At 30.3% G+C, this 16,338-nt stretch overlaps 1 protein-coding gene across 2 annotated transcripts; it reads left to right on the top strand.

Annotated features, from left to right (window-relative positions):
* The first annotated feature begins 6,791 nt into the window (after positions 1–6,791).
* LOC146923022 (sm-like protein LSM3A) lies at positions 6,792–8,567 on the top strand. Of its 2 annotated transcripts, none has more exons than XM_085715776.1 (4): positions 6,792–6,888; positions 7,260–7,421; positions 7,500–7,595; positions 8,057–8,567. In XM_085715776.1, the coding sequence occupies exons 2-4, from the start codon at positions 7,302–7,304 to the stop codon at positions 8,135–8,137; spliced, it is 297 nt and encodes a 98-aa protein (XP_085571902.1). In that variant the 5' UTR covers positions 6,792–6,888; positions 7,260–7,301; the 3' UTR covers positions 8,138–8,567. The 2 variants fall into 2 exon arrangements, with proteins under 2 accessions (XP_085571902.1, XP_085571903.1); XM_085715777.1 differs by having other exon boundaries at positions 7,277–7,421.
* Positions 8,568–16,338: the final 7,771 nt, after the last annotated feature.

A 16,338-nucleotide genomic window follows, 5' to 3' on the forward strand; every position in this document is an offset into this window, starting at 1 on the left:
ATTTTGCCCAGCCCTATTTGTAAGTTTTCAAAATGATTTAAAATCAATTAAAAAAACGGTACTTTTCAATAACAAACAAAAAAACTTAAAAAGGACAGCTTGTGAAGATGTGACCCGTGAGCACAACTCACAAAGCAACAATTTTGACATTGTGCCAATGAAAAAAATGTGCTACGGTTACTGCATATATAAATTATATTTTCTTCAGCATGGAATTTAAAAAGGAAAATGTGTCAAGCAGTTTCAATTTTTTTATTATTACATATAGGTGTTTAAGCTAAAAAAAAAAAAAACTAATGCCAAATTGTACCAGCTTTGCTCTAGAAGTTTTGTGAAGTGGGGCTAATCTCCCAAACGGGAAGAATTGATAATAATGAAAGGAGGTCATGGTCAAATTTACGGTTGAAAAGTTATTCTTTACCTCACATAGTTAAAGTTCTTTACCTCACTGATCATAAGTCAAAGGGAGTGGTTTGAAGTACTACCAAGGGAAATGTGTTGCATAATCAAGTTTAATTATACTCCCTCCGTCCCGGAATATCTGACCCATTTTCTAAAAAAAAGTGTCCCAAAATAACTGAGTCATTTCAATTTTCAATACAACTTTCATCATTCCCAATACAATATAACTCTAATTAATACTACTTTCATCATTCCCAATACAATATATTCCACTTTCCCCTTTATTTATACATTTTTCTTAATCTGTGTGAAAAACCAAACTGACTCAGATAAAACGGGACGGAGGGAGTATCTATAAGGAATCACATTGGTCACTTTTTATAGGATTATCCTATGCAACCTGCCATCTTTTTGCAACCTCGAATCCCCATTTCCTGACATGATTCTCTTGTCATAGGTTTCCATATAGATTTCTTTGATAATGATTTCCTTATTTGTACATTTTCATTTTTCTCATGAAATAGCGAAGACAAAGAATTGCTTCTAAGTTAGGCTATCCACAATAAAAGAAATACTAAACCCATAAAGTTGATTTTGCGACTAAGAGCATCCACAATGGAGACACCCATTTTTTGGTTCTTAAATGGGTCCCACATGTACACATCAGTCAATCACTCCAACCCAGATCTCACACAGTTTTTAAATGGGACCCACTAATCAACTATCAATAACTTTATATCATTATATTTCAATTTTTTAATATTAAAAGAGTGCGGACCCCGCTTAAAAGTAGAGGTCTTAAGTAAGATCCCGGACAAAGATTCCCCCCATTGGGGATACCTAATAGGTACCGGGTCTTAAATAGTTAAGACTCTCCCAATGGAGATGGTCTAAGAATTTCATCAAAGCAAAGTAACGTTTTGGTTTTTTAATACCAAAGAAATTCACAATTCATCATTTGCTCACAAATACTTTATATTACAAATATGAGAAACATTATATATCCATTATTTCTACATCACCTATTATCAATCCTTTCTATTTCTTTCCCAAAGGACACAACCATAAAATAACAAACAACTTTAATCATTGATTGTATCTTGGAAACTCTTAAGTTTCATTTTTTTTGTTTTTATTTTATCTTTTTCTTTCTCTAGCATATTCACCATAACAAACAATTGCCCTTATACTATATCGACTGACATACTCGCCAATGCAGGCAGGCATGCCGCCACTTCCGACCACCGGATTCTTGGAGTAATTTGCATTTCTATTTTACTTATGTCTATATTTAGCTTTTGGACAATAATCCTACAATTTCTTATGATATATTGATATGCTATATTTTATAACATGAAATATTGATAAATGTTTCATTTTATTGATATAGGTACATGCATTGCAACTTTAGCTCGAGTCTTCATCCTTGTTGAAGTTTAGAGAATGGAGCTGTAAAGAGTTAAAAAGCTTTCTTGACACTACAAAATGTTAAACGAATTGAGACAAGAGCAGTTATGACACTATGAAGTTGATAAAGTAGGTATCCCTGATCTTGAATATTAATTCTCATTGAAATTTCAGACCTCATTGTGTTTGACTTCTCCATTATATGATCTATATTTTGTAGACTTTGAAGTGCCATTGAACAAATAAAGGGTTGCCTTCACCAAGAATCTCTATCATCATTTTGTAGACTTTAATATCTGCATCATGTGTTGAGAAGAATTGAAAGTAATAGCTTGTTTATGGCATATCATTTTTTACCCAACTCTGATGTCTTTATCTCATTCTTTGTGGCTTGTAGGTATCAATGATTGCAATTTGGAACTATTGGATGAGTTTGCCAATCACCTTTGCCAAAAAAAATAACGATGCTATGAAATTAGATGAGTTACTTTTAAGATTTGGAAGTTTTCAAATTGAGCTACAATATCTAAAAAACAATGTGCTACAATAAGTAACTACTGATAGAAATTTCTACTTTCTACAAAATAGGAAACATACGAAAATTTGTGCCAAGAAGTTTCATTTTTTTAATAAGTCAATATTATATGCAGGTGTATAAGCTGAAAAAAAATTAAGGACCAATATATTTTAACACCCATACTTTTGTATACATACATTTAGCATATTATTTTACCACTATATCTCTTCATATTACATCAACAATCCATCATATCATTCTATTTTTCTCATTATTTCAATGTGTACACAACATTTTCCAAACATTAATACCAAAGCCTACCCTTTTGCAATAAAAAGAAAAAAAGTTCTACCAGCTCCAAAAGATTGGTATGATCAGGTGGGGCTAGTTGATTGCCAACGGGAAAAATTTATAATATTTAAAAGAGGTCAATTTTCCGGTTGAAAAGTTATTCAATAGTTTGTTTACGTCAATGTTCTAATGTCCACTACTTAGAAGTCAAAGGAAGTGGTTTGAAGTATAATCCAAGGAAACATTGCATATACATAGACATATCTTCTATATAAACATATCTAGACATATCTTTTATATGAAAGATCTTTCATATATATACTCACCCAAAAAAAAAAAATTTATATTAATAGATGGGGAAATGATAAACAATCGTGCTCTTGTGCCTTGTAATTCAATTTCGGAAAATTAGTTTTATACACCTTTTATCCATTCTACACCAAGAGAAAGATAGAAATAAATAGAGTGATATAATAGAAAGAGAGATAGATAAAAAAATGAGGTGTTGAATAAGGATATAGGAAAAATGAAAAGGATACAAATATAATAGTTGTTCAAGTTCTACTGCATCTTACCATCATCTAATGTGTACTCCCAAAAAACACTCGTATCATTCTCCATATTTCACAATCATCTACTCTTAAATTCCACTAACTCCTTACTTATCTTAACTTGAATCCTAACTTATCAAACATTTCGATGCATTTTATTATTCTTAGCTTACAAAAATAAAATGTCTCTAAAACATGTATAGCATAGCCCACGTAAAATTAGTAGAAACAATATAAATTTCAATCATAAAAAAATAATCTATTATAAAGTTCACAATTGAGATCATTCTTTTATTGTACCGAAGTAAGTTTTGGATCAATAAATTTGAACTTTTGATAAAAAGAAATATGTGAGATTTATTAATATAATGGTTAAAAATACACTTTTGTATTATGTAAAACTTTACTTGTGTTCTTGACCAAAAAAAAAAAACTTTACTTGTGCATATTAGACAAAATGCATGCTATAAAATGTGTGTTTGATATTTTGTTGCAAACAAAATTCCATTAATGAGATATAAGAAAATACTTATGGCCAGGGGGGAAGCTACGAGCAAATGTGGTATAGCCAAATTTGTTTATTTTATTTGAATAGATAAGCATAAATCATATTAACTACCCCAATAATATATATTTACTTAAGCTACTCGATGACAACATTATATCTTATCTTAAAAGGATGTAGTTTGCGATACCATTACTATAATTTGGTTAGACAAATACAAACTTTACTCAGATCTTTCTTATCTTACTCTTTGCATCATGGGCATCGTGAAGCTAACCTAATTGTTGATACCCTTGCCAAATTTGGCTTTAGTTTGCCTCATAACATTAGGAATTTTGATGTAGCTCCTAGTTTTATTTCTCTTGTTTTATCTGCTGATTGCAAAGTTGTAGCCTTTTTGAGAGGCTTTTAGTCTATTTTTTTTGTTGGGGCTTACCCCTTTTTTCCTAAAAAAAACTACCTCAAATAATTTTATTTGTCGTAAGTTAATTAAAATAAAAAAATAAAAAAATATCATTTGTTTGATAGATTTATTTCACTTTATTTTTTATAATTTAGGTCTTTTTAAAAACTATAGAGAGAGTTTTGCTAGCAATGAAATCTTCAATACAAGATTATATAAAATAGAGAATGAGTTTCTTGCAAATTATTACATGGTTGTTTACATTTAAAAGTATATTGTTAACTATGATATGTCAGATCATACTTTCTCTTAAATAAAGAAAGCTTATACTTTTTAGAAGTCTATTTAACTAAAAAGGTCAGGTGATAAAAGAAATCTCTTAAGCTTATTAGGCCGACTTACTTAAATAAATATGAATAATATTATTTATTACTAATATTATTATGTCATATTTTATACTAAAAAAATCCAGCAGTTGTAGCTTAGCTTCTTACCTAACATGATTATTCATCGTGATATTGTAAGCTTCCAAACACATGCTTAATTCTACTCCTATGGAATCATGTGTAGTAATTATGCATAAGAACATGTGCACTCAACGTTCTAAAAGGCAAAAAAATCTCATTTTTTAAACATAATTTAATTTTTAAGATTCCTTAACAAGTGTCATTATAGCACTTAAGGAAACTTGTTAGTGTCACCAATTTTCTAAAGCTTCACCCTATAAGACGACTAAATTAAATTATGTTAGTAAAGATTTTATTTACAATTATATACATATATGATAACACCAAGAATAAAATAATGAAAATAGAAGTTTAATCATAGATGGTTGGTGTGTTATAACATGAATTTTTATATATGAAATTATCTCCGTAGAATCACTGATTTGAAGAGGTTTGTTCTTGTCCAAAGTAGTAAGTTCTCTCTTTTAAGGGTCAAAGACATTTCTCCAAAGACGTTATATAAATATAATAACTTGAATGTTCTTCTTCGAGGCTTCTCAAAAGAACAAAATTTGTTTGTAGAAACATTTGATGAATCTTAAGTCTGCCTCTAACAAGCTTCAACACTTTGACTAAAACTATATATGAAATGACTTGTAGTCTGTTAGGTTCTGCAGTTAATCATTGAGGCGCGTTCAATGTCCCATTATAAAAACAATAAGCTAGTATACAGTAGCTTCACAAGAAACGTGTGTCTATTGCTCTCTTAAACACATAAACAATCAAAGGCTTGATCTTTCCAGAGCTAAAACAAAATCGGTAGCGAGAGATGAAGGTCTCTTCTCGAAGGTTTGAAGCTGTCATTCAAGACTTTGTTGACGATTTTTCTAACTTGACAACTAATCATGCAATCATGAACCAAATCAAGAAAGTTTTAACTAAAACTAATATCTCTATGTGTGCCAACTATATGACTCTATCAACCTCCTTTCAATACGATTTTAGAGAACCCTTTTCATGTCAACTTTGATAGTTTTTTGTTCTTCGTAAAAACACTAAAATCAAATTTTGTACCGATCTATAATCAAAATAGAAAATGAATCAAATTTAAACTGATTTGAAACCACTTCTTACTAACAAACCAATTTTTACGACATATAGTTTGATCTATTGAATGAGAACATAAGTGAGTTCGTACCGTTTGATTAACCATGCACACCCCTACATACCATTCATGTATTTTGATGTTTAAAGAAGACAACTCATCCATCTCATAACATGAGCTTGGAGCTCAAACACATTATCAAAATTACATCACAAAACCTAATAAACGTGTGTTTTAAATCCCAATTCATTATTCATTCACACCTTCATTCATCTGGGTCCCATACAATTTGAAACATAAATAACCCGACACACACAAGAACACGAGGAAGGAAGTAACCAAACAACGTTGGGCCTGGTCCCATCTCAAGTTAGTGTTAGTAAGACCATCTACAATGGGGAGTCCTTCCCCTATTAAGCACCATTGTAAATAGACACCCCCTTTGTGACACCAATGAATATGGTGCTTATGAAGGTGGGTGTTTGTATAAGCACCCTCTCTCTCCTATTACTCATGGGTCCCGCATGTACAATTAATTCTATTTTTTATATATATATTTAATTATTGTATTATTTTGATATTAAAAAAATGATGTTGCAAGGAATGAAATACATAATGGTCCTCATCCAAATCTTGTCCCGAACCTACAAAGGAGAGCACAAATTCAAGATAGACAAACTCATCTTCAACTTCAACATGATCTTGTGGAACATATTTGACACCGTTTTGGGAGTGATAGTCAACAAGATTAGTTGTTATTTAAAATATGCAATTTTTCATCATTCATGTTATATTGTTTTTTTTAAAGTTTTAACTTTTTCTTGAATTATTAATAAAAATAAAATAAAAACGTTTGTTTTTTTAATAATTTATGATTAATTTATTTCAATATTTTAAAATTATATAATTATGAATGAGTATAAAAATTATTGTTAAAATGTAATGATATAGAGTTATTGCTGGGATCCAATTAATAATTATTTTGTGGTGCTGGGTTGTAGAGATTGAGTGCTTATTACGTATTAATTATAAAACGAATGACGTGTACAATCGGGACCCATCGAAGTACCCAAATGGGATGCTGCATTGTGGATGGTCTAACAAACTAAACCGGGTTATATTATGTTACCTCAAAAATAAATAAAAACTCAATAATGAAAAATTGTACTACAGATCCCAACTCTCTCAAACTCACTCATCAGCCGCATTCTTTGTTTCTCTCTTTCTCTCTCTTTGATCTCTCCATCGCTTCAACAAGGAGGTACTCTCCTCGATCTTTCTCTTTCAATCTCAATTCAATTTCTTATTTAATTTTTGATTTTTTTTCTTGTGATTTTGAATGGTTATTTAGGGTTTCCTTGTTAGTTTTTTTGTATTTGAGATTTAGGGCTTTTCAATTCAAGCTTGGATTCGAGGGTTAATGATGATTGAATGTTTGTCGTGTATTATTTGAGCTAGTGTTTTTAATTTGTGAAAAAAAAAAGTGTTTTTAATTCGATTGTGAAACTAACCTGGTGTTTGTGAATTACCCAGGTTTAATGAATTGTTTTTTTAATTAAAAAATAAAATGTTATTATAAGGCGCACGCGTGTGTTAATTAATTTGTGAAGGTTTATTTTATTTATTTTTTAGGGTTTCATTGTGAGTAGTGAATCTGGTAATTGAGAAAGAAGAATGGCGGGGACAGAGGAAGAAAGCGCAGTGAAGGAGCCTTTGGATCTCATAAGGCTGAGTCTCGACGAACGTATCTACGTTAAACTCCGTTCTGATAGAGAGCTTCGTGGAAAACTTCATGTAATTTCTTCTACTTCCTTTCATCTCTTTTTTCTTTCACTGCTTGATTTCAATTTCAATTTCAATTTCAATTTCCAGGCTTATGATCAACATCTTAATATGATTCTTGGTGATGTTGAAGAAATTGTTACTACTGTTGAAATTGATGATGAGACATATGAAGAAATTGTCAGGGTAAGTCATAATCAAAACCAAAGCTAAATTGTAGAAAGTATATTTAAATGTTAATTAATAAGCATTGTTGAGGGTAGTATATGTCATTGATTGATTACCTTCTTCAGTTTGATAAAAGATTATTGTAGTTTAAGGTGTTTTAAGGTTTTGACTGGGACTCTGATTTAAGAACTATGAGGCATTGACACGGGCACATTGATGAGCATGATAGTAAAAGCTAGATACGTGTCTTGCTATTTTTTAGATTAGATTACTGGCCTTTTCTTTCAACTATTGACCTTATTTTTTCACAACTGTGATATCTACTAACTTGTGACCTGGTTATTTGTTTGACCAAGTTTCTATCGTTTTATTGGAATTTTGTTCATATCTATAGTATACTATATGCATATTTACAATCTCCAATCTGCGCCAACCATCAAAATTTCCTTGGATGATTTTTGTTTTTCTTCTGATTGCAGACTACAAAGCGGACAGTTCCGTTCCTTTTTGTTAGGGGAGATGGCGTGATATTGGTTTCTCCACCACTGAGGACTGCATAACATGGACTGATGATGAATTATGTAATCATCATTTTAATGACAACCATCACAAAAATTCTATAACTTCTTAACTAGTGTCCTCGTTCCTTATGATATTAGATTATCCTCAACATGCATGTTTGCTAGTGTTTTCTGCTAAACATTCAATTTTCCTGTTCTCTTTTTAGCATGAGAATCATGGAATGCTCATGAACAAAGGTTATACTTATGGCAGCTTGGAGCTGTTGTTACATAGATGTGGCTCCATAAACTTAAACGCCAATGATTCTTGATTTGCTATATTTTCTTTGTTTGTTTTTTTTTTCAACTTCTAAGTTCTAGTTACATTGGAGATCTTGAACCTGGGGTGTTTGATGGGGTGTTTGAATGTTGTATTCCTTCAAAGTTTGTAGACTTCCTGAATCCTAAGTTTGGTTTAGCTTTTCCCCAACTCAAAGCGTCTTTCTGGTCTACTTTTTTTTTAAGATAAACTTACTTTTTTAAAAAATTTAACAAAATCAGTTTTTTTACGTGTGAAGGATTTTGTTAGTTTTTAAAAACTTATCTCAATATTATTATAAAGAAATTTATTGTGAAGGATGTCGGGATATAAGCATGTTATACATGATTTGAATGATGAGTCTGTATCCCCTCCATTTCCGATCCCTCTTGGTCCTGTTTTTTAACAAATGTTAGCCACTTGGCAATGAAAGGTTTAAATGGACCAGATTAAAACTTTGAAAATTAGCATTTTCGAAATAAAACAGAAAAAATGTTAGTGAACTAAATGTTTGAATAATAGTTTGAATTTTTTTTTATTTTTATTTAACTCCTTTCTCATGAGTAAGAGGTCCGAATAAGCGGAGTGCATCTTTGCTCCATTTAACCATGCTCGATTTACTCCTTTTGAATACATAGATGTTTGACATGTGGAAAAAATAAATCTAATGGCTGTGGTAGATTTACTCCATTTACTCCTTATTCCATTTGATAAAAAATAAAATAAGAGAAAAACGATTTTTCTCTGTCATACAACAGGCAGCTTTTCATCTTCTTCCTCCATCCAAATCGTCATTTACATTCTAAAAGGTTAACGTATTCTGTGTAACAGTGATGATAGATTTGGATTATTAGGGATATCGAAATAATCCTAGTTCTAATCAGGAACCCCAGTGAATGAATAGGATTCGGTGAAATAGAACTGATAGAGATAAAATTCAGATTTGTAAGTGTACCAAATTTATTCCTAGGAATAATATTCCTTGGAATATAAAGATAGGAATTTTATTCCAAGGTATTTAGAAAAAAGATGTTTGGTTAACATTATAATATTCCAAGGAACCTTAAAAATAGGAAATATAATAGGTAATTACACATAATTTTATTCCCATCTCCATAGGAACTTTATTCCCGCCATTTTCTTTGGGAAAACTTTTCTATTCCCAGGAATATTATATACTCGGGAATAAAATTTAGTAAACTTGTAACAAACATAGGCATATGCACTTTTACGATTTTATTCCCAGGAATCTACAAATATAACTTGAAACAAACACATCCTAAGAGAAGGGAATTGATAATAATGCTTGCTTAAATATTCCACCAAGTCACGGGGACTATATAAGGATCCAAGATTACAACCTTAAGATTACAACCTTATCCTCATAGAGAAAGGAATAATTCTAATAGTACTAAGTTGAAGATGAATGATACAACAGGTAGTGTTTCATCTTCTTCTCTCTCATAACAATCTAAAATTGCAACAAAAAACAAAAATTGAAGGTGAAAATACAGAATTGAGGTACTGCAGATCCGGTCCCGTCGCCGGCACAAAACCGAAAGTTTGAAAATTGAAAGTTGTTGTTTTATCGGCATCAGAGTAATTTGTTGCCGAAAAACTCGTTTATCTCTGAATGAATATCGCTTATTTAAATCAATTAACTCGGTGTTGAGCATGTGATTCATCTCTGAATTGAACTTTTGTAAATCAATTCATGTTTTTCAAGATTCGATTTGTGAAGCTAATAGCCTATTTATGGCATAAGCTAAATTTCACACTTTTGTTACATTCTTAACATATTTGTGAAGCTAATGGATTGTGATATCATTTTTTTACCCAACTCTGATGTCTTTATCTCATACTTTGTGGCTTGCAAGTTGTAAGTATCCAATCAATGCAATTTGGAAATTGGAACTATTATTTTTCATATAATTCAGCTATCCTAATGGTGGATGTTCTGGTTTTTTTTTTTTTTTTTTTGTGTTTTAATGCCAATCACCTTTGCAAAAAAAATAATGATGCTATGAAATGAGTTACTTTTAAGTAGGGCTGGAAATGAGTCGAGTCGAGTCGAACTCGTCTGAGCTCGGCTCGACTCGATAAGAATTGGTTCAGCTCGAAACTCGGCTCGAGTTCGACACAAACTCTTTTTTCAGCTCGAGTTCAGCTCGTTTAAGGTTCACGAACAGTTCGGTTTGGCTCGTTAGGTTCAGTTCAATTTCTCAACTAACATAAAGTCTAATTTTTTTGTCAAAAAAAATCAAAATTTATCGATCTTTGACCTTTTATATTAATTTTTAAAATAATAATAATAATAATTTTGAATTAAAATACAAAAATTATAGGGGCATACCTCAATATTTTCTGTTTAATATTCGTCCTATGACATAAATCTTAACAAGTGAATAAAAAGAAAGGAAAACTCACAATTTAGATGAAGAAAACATGAAAAATCATATTAAATTAAGAATAGAAATGCATGTTACTGCATGGGAAATAGTTCATGAAAAATCATCAAGGCCTTTGAAATCTCATATATGAACTTAACATCAAACACATCAGTGGCATAATCCTTAGAAACTTAAGGAGCCTTTGGAATCGGTTTCCTTCCAAAGATGTTATCAGCGTTCAAAGATTTTAACATAAAGTTCATATAACGATTCTTAAAATTTGTCAACATGTCAGCAACACAATCATTCTGAAATAAGAGAGACAAACTAAGAAAAGCAACATAAAACAAAAGTATAGCCACAAGAGAGAGGAATGACTTTATGTTTTGATTGAGCCATGCCCCTTGCTGAATTTGCCTATGGTCGTCATAGAAGAAGAAGAAGAAGAGAAAGCGTTTTATGTTTTGGTGGAATTGGAAAATGGAATAATTATTAAAGGAATTAAGGAAATGAAGACTCTTAGGCTAATAAGTGAAATTCCTACTCCCTAGATCGTGGAACGGATGGGTAAAAAGAAAAGGAGAAATGTAACGACAACAATTAAGTTCATTTTTTTATATAGATATTTAATTCATGTAAAAAATATAAAAGTTTATATATATATATATATATATATATATATATATATATATATATAATCGAGTCATCTTATGAACCAAACGAACCGAACTATCTATAGTTCAAGTTCAGCTCATTTAATTAACGAACTTAATAATCAGCTCAAGTTCAGCTCATTTGGTTCATGAACCAAGTTCAATGGACCAATTGTCGAGTCAAATTTCGAACTATATTCGAGTTGGTTCGGTTCATTGTCAGCCCTACTTTTAAGATTTGGAAGTTTCCAAATTGAGCTACAATATCTAAAAAAGGCTCGTTTCAAAACTGCATTGTTCCAATATCTACAATGTGCTATGATAGAAACTTCTACTTTCTACAAAATAGGAAACATACAAAAATTTGTGCCAAGATCGAAGTTTCGATTTTTTAATAAGTCAATATTACATGCAGGTGTATAAGCTGAAAAAATTAAGGACCAATATATCTTAACACACATACTTTTTTATACATACATTCAATATATTATTTTATTTCTATCTGTCTTCATATTACATCAACCATTCATCACATCGTTCTATTTTTCCCTTAATACACAGCATTTTCCAAACATTAATATCAAAGCCTACCCTTTTGCAACTAAAAGAAAAAAAAGTCCTACCAGTTCCAAAAAGTTGTTGTGAGGTGGGGCTAGTTGCCAACGGGAAGAATTGATAATATTTATATTAAAAAGAGGTGATGGTTAATTTTCCGGTTGAAAAGTTATTCTTTACCTCACATAACTAAAGTTCAATAGTTTGTAAACGTCAATGTTTTAATGTCCACTACTTAGAAGTCAAAGGGACTGGTTTGAAGTATAATCCAAGGAAACATTGCATATACATGAACATATCTTTTATATAAACATGTCTTTCATATATATACTCACCCAAAAATAAAATATGTTAATATATGATCAAGGGATACAAATATAATAGTTGTTGACATTTTGCCACATCCCACCATCATCTAATGTGTACTCCCAAAAAACACTCATATTATTCTCCATATTCCACACTCATCTACTCTTATATTCCACTAACTCCTTAACTTAAATCCTAACTTATCAAACATTTCGATGCATGTTGTTATTCTTAGCTTACAAAAATAAAATGTCACTAAAACATGTATAGTATAGCCCACGTAAAATTAGCAGAACCAATATAAATTTCAATCATAAAAAAGTAATCAATTATAAGTTGCACAATTGAGATAAATCCTTTATTGCACACACGATAGTTTTGGATCAATAAATTTACTTTTTGATAAAAAAAAAAAGTGAGATTTATCTTTACTATACATAAAGAAAACTACTTCTTTCAGCACTTTTGGGTTGAATTTTTCTTTCAAAAAATACCTTCAATTTTCAATACAAATAACACATGTAACAAATAGATAAGAATAAATTTAAATATTAAAACAAATGTACACAAACATGATATTAGTATATATTTTTTTGTTTTGTTTCCTTTCTCATTTAAAAAGTGTAACAAACTAAATGAGTATATTTATACTTACTTTTTCATCATTCCAACTATACCCTTAAACAACTTTTTATATAATAAGATTGTTATTGTTGGTGTCATTATTAAAAAAAAGAATTTAGATTATATTTTTTTTTTGTTATATTGTATTATTGTCAGTGTCGTTGAAATAGATAATAATGGCTAGTTTGATTTTTTATAACTTGAAAGCAACAAACATTTATATTTTTTTTGGTTTTAATCAAAATCAAAATTTCATAAAAAATTCACCTTTTATAATTTTCAAACGTTAGCGCAATAAAAAGAACGAAAAGACGGACACATAAGTACCCGTCTTTTCACTAGTTAATATAATGGTCAAAAATACACTGGTGTATTTTGTAAAACCATTTTACTTGTGCACATTAAACAAAAATGTATGCTATAAAATGTGTGTTAGATATTTTGTTGCAAACAAAATTCCAGTAGTGAGATATAAGAAAATACTTATGGCCAGAGGGAAGCTAGGAGCAAATGTGGGGTAGCTTTGGCTACCTCAATGATAAGAGCAATGATATTCTAACAACCAAAAATCAACAACTTTTGTGACAACCACCAATTTTCAAAGGAAAAGTAGATAGTGACACGGAAACCAAAGCAATAGAGAGAGAAAGTAAAAAGATAATGTGAGTATGAGAGATAAAGTTGTCACATAGGTTGTCACAAAATAGTTGTTAGAATATCATTTCTCCAATGATAATAAGTTGAATCCGACTCGATGACACCGTTATATCTTATCTCAAAAGGGATGTAGTTTGCAATACCATTGCTATAATTTGGCTAGACAAATAAAAAAATTACTCGGATCTTTCTCATCTTACTCTTTGCAATACCCTTGCCAAATTTGGCGTTTTTTTTTTACGTTAAAAATAATTTCATTAACGAAAGTCTGGCAATAAATCAAATGCCAAGACTGCAGAAATACAACCCATATACAGTCTAAATTTTTAAGAGCATATTTAGCTAAATAATGAGCAGCTTGGTTGGCTTCACGCCTAACATGCAAAAAATTTAAACTACGAAAACTACCCTTATAACTAATGCAATCTCGAATAATAGAGCCAACGTTGGAATGACTTTTTTAAGGAAATTTGGCGTTAGTTTGCCTCATACCATTAGGAATTTTTATATAGCTCCTAGTTTTTTCCTCTTGTTCTATCTGCTTATTGCAAAGTTCTAGCTTTTTCGAGAGGCTTTTAGTTTATTTTTTTGTTGGCTAACCCCTTATTTCCTTAAAAAAAAAAAAAAACTACCTCAAATAACTTTATTTGTCATAAGTTGATTAAAATAAAAAAGTAAAAAAAAAAATCACTTGTTTGATAGATTTATTCACTTTATTTTTTATGATTTAAGTATTTTTAGAAACTACATAGAAAATTTTTGTTAGCAATGAAAATTTTCAATGCAAGATTCAAACATAAAATAGAGAATGAGTTTCTTGCGAATTACACAATTGTTTACATTCAAAAGTATATTGTTAATTACGATAGGTCAGATCATATTTTTTCATAAATAAAGAAGGCTTAGACTTTTTTAAAAGTCTATTTAACTAAAAAGGTCAGGCGATAAAAAAGCATTTTAATCTTATTAGATCAGCCTACTTAGGTAAATATGAATAATATTATATATTACTAATATTAATTATGTCATATTTTGTACTTTGAATCAAAATATTAATTTGTTAATATTTTTAGTAATTTAAGTTTATTAGCACATTAATTTTTCACATATTTAAATGTATTATAAACTAGAATTGAAATATGATATAATTTATATTCAAATTTTCTAAAATTTCATGTTAAATATCAATCAAAAAAGAGTTTCATCTCATTCATCTATTAGTGATAAAATTACACTTTTAGTCCCTTAACTTAATTTCAGGTAACAATTTGGTCATTTATCTTTTTTTAATTTCAATTTTGTCCTTTTGGTCCATTTTCATGTGGATTTTTAAGATTCAAATTCATGGTTTTATTTTCTTCTAGCATTTAAATCTTCAAATTTATGGTCTTCATCTATGTTTGCATAAGAATATTAGATTTGAAGCTTGAAAATCCATATGAAAATCGACTAAAAGGACAGAATTGAAATTAAAAAAAGATAAAGGACCATATTGTTACCTGAAATTAAGTTAAGGGACTAAAAGTGTAATTTTGCCTCTATTAGTTTGCGAGTCTATTTAAACTGAAACCACATTATTTATTTAATTATGTTCATGTAAAATTAACTTTTAAGCAAACTATTAGACCATATAAGACTTCCAAAAAGTCAAACTCAAATATAAAAAGTAAACCTATGATAGATCGAAGATCATACCTAGGACTTAAATTTTTGACAAGTCGGATTTAGGCTTACCAGGCTCGGCATAGCTTATTTTCACCCGAGCCAGGACTTGTAGAAGCCTTAGAGAAATTCTTGGGATTAAAATGGGAAAATATGTCACCTAAAAAATCAATGCATCTCCCTCTCTATTACTAGCTCACTCCCACTCACAAGACACACACCTAAAAGGCTATAACGTGTCTCTACAAACCTCAGAAGAAGGAAAGAGAAACACATTACACACTCAGCTTGAACAATAGAGAAGGAGGAGAAGATTTTGTGCAAAGAGGCTTGACCATTGTTTTAGTTTTCGAAATCAACATCATTGATTCATTATCCGTGTTTGGCGAGTCTTCTCATATATTTTTCTACTTTTGAAGTTGGAACAACCGTCTAAGATTAAGACTATACGTGTGCTTGCATGTGCTTGTTGTTGAGTTGATATGCATGTGTAGTGTACATGCATGATTGTGCATTTAAGCTCAATGTGGGTTTGTGTTGATTTCTCAAGTTTTACAATTTCTGACTCTCTTGTGGCTTCATTGTATCATGCATGCATAGATTGAATGCATGTCCAATCCCTTGTATTATATTAAACTTCTTCAAAACATTTGTATTGCAATAATGAATGATTTCTTATGATATAGATCTTCTCTATGTTATAATAACATGCAATATTTGATAAATTTTAATTTTCTTCATGTAGGCACAAGCATTGCAACTTTATCTTTCTTTGGAGAAGTTTGGAGAATGGGCCTATAAGAGTTAAAAGGATATATTGGCACTACAATGTGTCAAAAGAATTGAAGCAAGAGCAGTTATGCCACCATATATATGGAAGTTGATAAAGTATATTCTTAAGTTTTTTATTTTTTATTTTAATGTCAATCACTTTTGCCAGAAAGAAACTATGAAATTAGACAAGTTTATTTTAGGACTTGGAAGTTTTCAAATTGACCTACAATATCTAAACAAGACTCTTTCAAAACTGAAAAAGGACAGCTTGTGAACCTTGATCTTTATCACGGTATGAATAGTCTACTACAATTAGTT

This window comes from Medicago sativa, chromosome 5 (assembly GCF_051527215.1).
Source record: "Medicago sativa cultivar Bolivia chromosome 5, Bolivia_mono, whole genome shotgun sequence".
Classification (NCBI taxonomy): Eukaryota; Viridiplantae; Streptophyta; class Magnoliopsida; order Fabales; family Fabaceae; genus Medicago; species Medicago sativa.

Bases quoted from the DNA above. Each gene is read 5' to 3' on its own strand.
- LOC146923022 (XM_085715776.1), top strand. From the start codon at position 7,302: ATGGCGGGGACAGAGGAAGAAAGCGCAGTGAAGGAGCCTTTGGATCTC. The intron at 7,422-7,499 runs GTAATTTCTTCT...TTCAATTTCCAG, and splicing joins AGCTTCGTGGAAAACTTCAT to GCTTATGATCAACATCTTAA. The intron at 7,596-8,056 runs GTAAGTCATAAT...TTCTGATTGCAG, and splicing joins CATATGAAGAAATTGTCAGG to ACTACAAAGCGGACAGTTCC.